The sequence below is a fragment of the Bison bison genome, unplaced genomic scaffold, assembly GCF_000754665.1.
Source record: "Bison bison bison isolate TAMUID 2011002044 unplaced genomic scaffold, Bison_UMD1.0 scf7180017852743, whole genome shotgun sequence".
Lineage (NCBI taxonomy): Eukaryota > Metazoa > Chordata > Mammalia > Artiodactyla > Bovidae > Bison > Bison bison.
This window is the reverse complement of record NW_011483316.1, coordinates 19,163-21,797: the sequence shown is the minus strand read 5'-3', so window position 1 is coordinate 21,797 and position 2,635 is coordinate 19,163. Positions and strand designations below refer to the sequence as shown.

The window sequence follows — 2,635 nt, the reverse complement described above, 5'->3', positions numbered from 1 at the left end:
GGAGGCCTGGACACTGAACAACAGAGGCTCCAGGTGTGAACGGCCGGCTGGCGGTCTCACTGGGGGTCTCCGTGTGCGACCCGGGTGGCTGGTTTGCTCGCCAGCCTTTGTGCTTTGAAACGCTTTTCTGCTTGAGGACCCCATCGGGCCTCCGTGGGGGAGGCAGGGGCTCTTTCATGTGAGAAGTGCTGCCCAGCAGTGCCCCGACAGGGACTGCTGGGGTGTCTGGTGAATCTCGGGCAGGGCTCCGGCTGCTGCCTTCCTGAGGCTGGCATTGTGGTCGCAGCAGGCCGTGCCCACCAGCGGTCAGCCCCGAGTGCGGGGACGCACAGAACCGAACGTCCGCTGATCCAAGACTTGTGCGGAGACCACGGAAAACCGCTGCGAGGAACGCCCTGCAGGATCCAACCGCGGCGTTCACCAAAAATAGTTTCTACAGCACTTTAAATAATTTACAAAAAGGCTACAAAAATCATATTTACCAGGACACATCTGTTAAATAAAAACACGGTTTCACGTTAGTGTACAAATGTACAGGCTGCACAGGGACCTCCAGGGCCCCCGTTCCGTCAGGAGCGTGGCCGCGGGGCGCGCGCGCACGCCGAGCTCACAATTGCGTCAGGAGCGTGGCCGCGGGGCGCGCGCACGCCGAGCTCACAGCTGCAGCACTGGGCCCTGGGCCGTGGGCCCGCCGCCCTCCTCCACCGACGTGTCGCTGAGCTCGCTGGCGTCGCTGCCCAAGGCCTCCGGCTCCTCGTCGTCTCTGTCCAGCCCCCTGCGCCCGAACCGCAGGTCCAGGACACTCTCTTCCGGCCCCGACCCCCTCCTGTCGGACAGGCTGAGCCCTGCCCGGGGCTTCCTGCAAGGCCAGCGGCCGCCTTCCTTCACCAGCAGGCGTGGGCTTCCAAACACCGGGTTGCGGGTGGCCTGGGCCTCCCGGAAGGCCGAGAAGGATGGACCCTGCAGCGGCAGGCCCAGGCCGGGGCTGAAAAGGCTGGCCTGCTTGGCGCCCCAGGGCATGCTTTTCCCGAAATGGAACAGCTGCGTGGAGAGCAGCGGTGAGAAGCCGGCGAAGGGCAGGCCCCTCCGGGAGTCTGTGGCGAGGCTGGGTGAGCCCCGGGCCTGGCCCTCCGGCCCCTTCTCCCTCTGGCCGCTGAGGCCCCCTCTCCACGCAGCCACGTCCCTGCCTTCCGGGCCCAGTACCCAGGTGCTCTGCAGCCGGCTCTGGGGGCTGAGGTCGGGCCAGGGCAAGGCGAGGCCGGCCCGGGGCACCCCATCCCGCTGGGAGCCCGGGGTCCGTGCCAGTGAGCTGCGGCCCTCTCCCCGGGCACCAGCCTCTGCGTGGCTTGGGAGCTGGCGGAACGTGCCCTCTCCTGTGACTCCCTCGGGCCCCCTGGGGCCCGGGTCTCTGGGGGCACAGATGTTTCTCCTGGGAGCCGGCGACCCTTTGGCTGGGGTAGGCCCACTGGTGCTCCTGGGCGGCGCCAACTCGCACCAGGCCAGGGCGGCCGGGGGGCAGGGCTGCTCAGGGTGCGGGCTGCTCCCCCCACCCGGAGCGAGGGCTCTTCCTGGCCCCCGGGGTCCCTCGGCCCCCGGCGGCAGGCCCCCCCTGACCCTCTGGCTCCGCGTGCACATGCCTGGCTGGGCAGCTGGGCCGGGGGGTGGTGCTTTCCGGCCCGGGAGCTCCGGCCTGGCCCCAGTTGGCGTTCCCAGGGTGGCTGGGCCCCCTCCTGGAATTTCTGATCCGCTCACGGACTCCTTGGCCTTTTCGGCCAAAAACTTCCTGATCTCCAGTTCGATGCTGTCATCGCTGTCTATGGAGCTGCTGTCATCAGACAGGGAGCTGGGGCTTCTGGCGGCACCGGGAGGCTCGCGGGCTTCCGACTCCCTGGAGAACAGTCCCCTGGGCGCGGCCCTGCCCCGGGTCCACGGGGCTGAGGGGCCCGAGGGCGCATCCTCCAGCCCTGAGCCATCCGCCTTTGCCCTTGATGTTTCCTGGCTGGGGATGTGCGGGGGTCTCCCCGGGGTCTCCCTGCTGTCTCTTCTGGACTTGGAGAGACAGCTTTTCAGCAGGTGGGGGCTTCGGTCTCTCCAGTCTTTCTGGAAGCCCCCCAGTTTGTCCAGGAACTGCGTCTCTGTGGTGCTGAAGCGGACCCTCTTCTTGCAGCCGGCCCGGGGGTCCCTGTGCCGCTTCCGGAGCCGCCGCTTGGAGCGCAGCAGGTCCTTGATGGCCGTGTCCAGGTCCTCGTCACTGTCTAGCGAGCTGCTCTTCTCCTCGGAGCTTGCCTGCACATCCCCGCGCCTCCCCTCGGCCGTCTGCCTGGGGCCTGGCGGTGCGGCTCCCAGCGGGTCCGGGGCCCCGAGCTCATCGCCCGGTCCGCCCGTCTTGAAGGGGAGAGGCGGCCCGCGGCTCTCGCTCTCCCTTCTGGGGGCCTCGGGGGCTCTCCCCTGGCCAGGCTGCACCCGGCCCTGGCCGCGCTCGGCGTCCTGGGCGTCCTGCATCTCGGCCGTGTCTCTGGGCCGCCTGGGCATGCAGGGCATCCTGCTGCGCCGCCTCCTGCAGCCCGGGGACGGGTCTGGAGTGTCGGGGGCTGGGGTGCTGAGGCTGGGCGGCAGTGGCGGGGCGGGGGGGGGG

General features: G+C 69.2%; 1 protein-coding gene across 1 annotated transcript; it reads right to left on the bottom strand.

The window, feature by feature from the left end:
• Positions 1-6: 6 nt before the first annotated feature.
• On the bottom strand, positions 7-2,608 carry LOC104998021 (protein phosphatase 1 regulatory subunit 26-like). The gene has a single exon (XM_010853018.1). It carries the CDS (start codon positions 2,539-2,541, stop codon positions 655-657), a length of 1,887 nt encoding a protein of 628 aa, XP_010851320.1. The 5' UTR covers positions 2,542-2,608; the 3' UTR covers positions 7-654.
• Between the last annotated feature and the right edge of the window lie 27 nt (positions 2,609-2,635).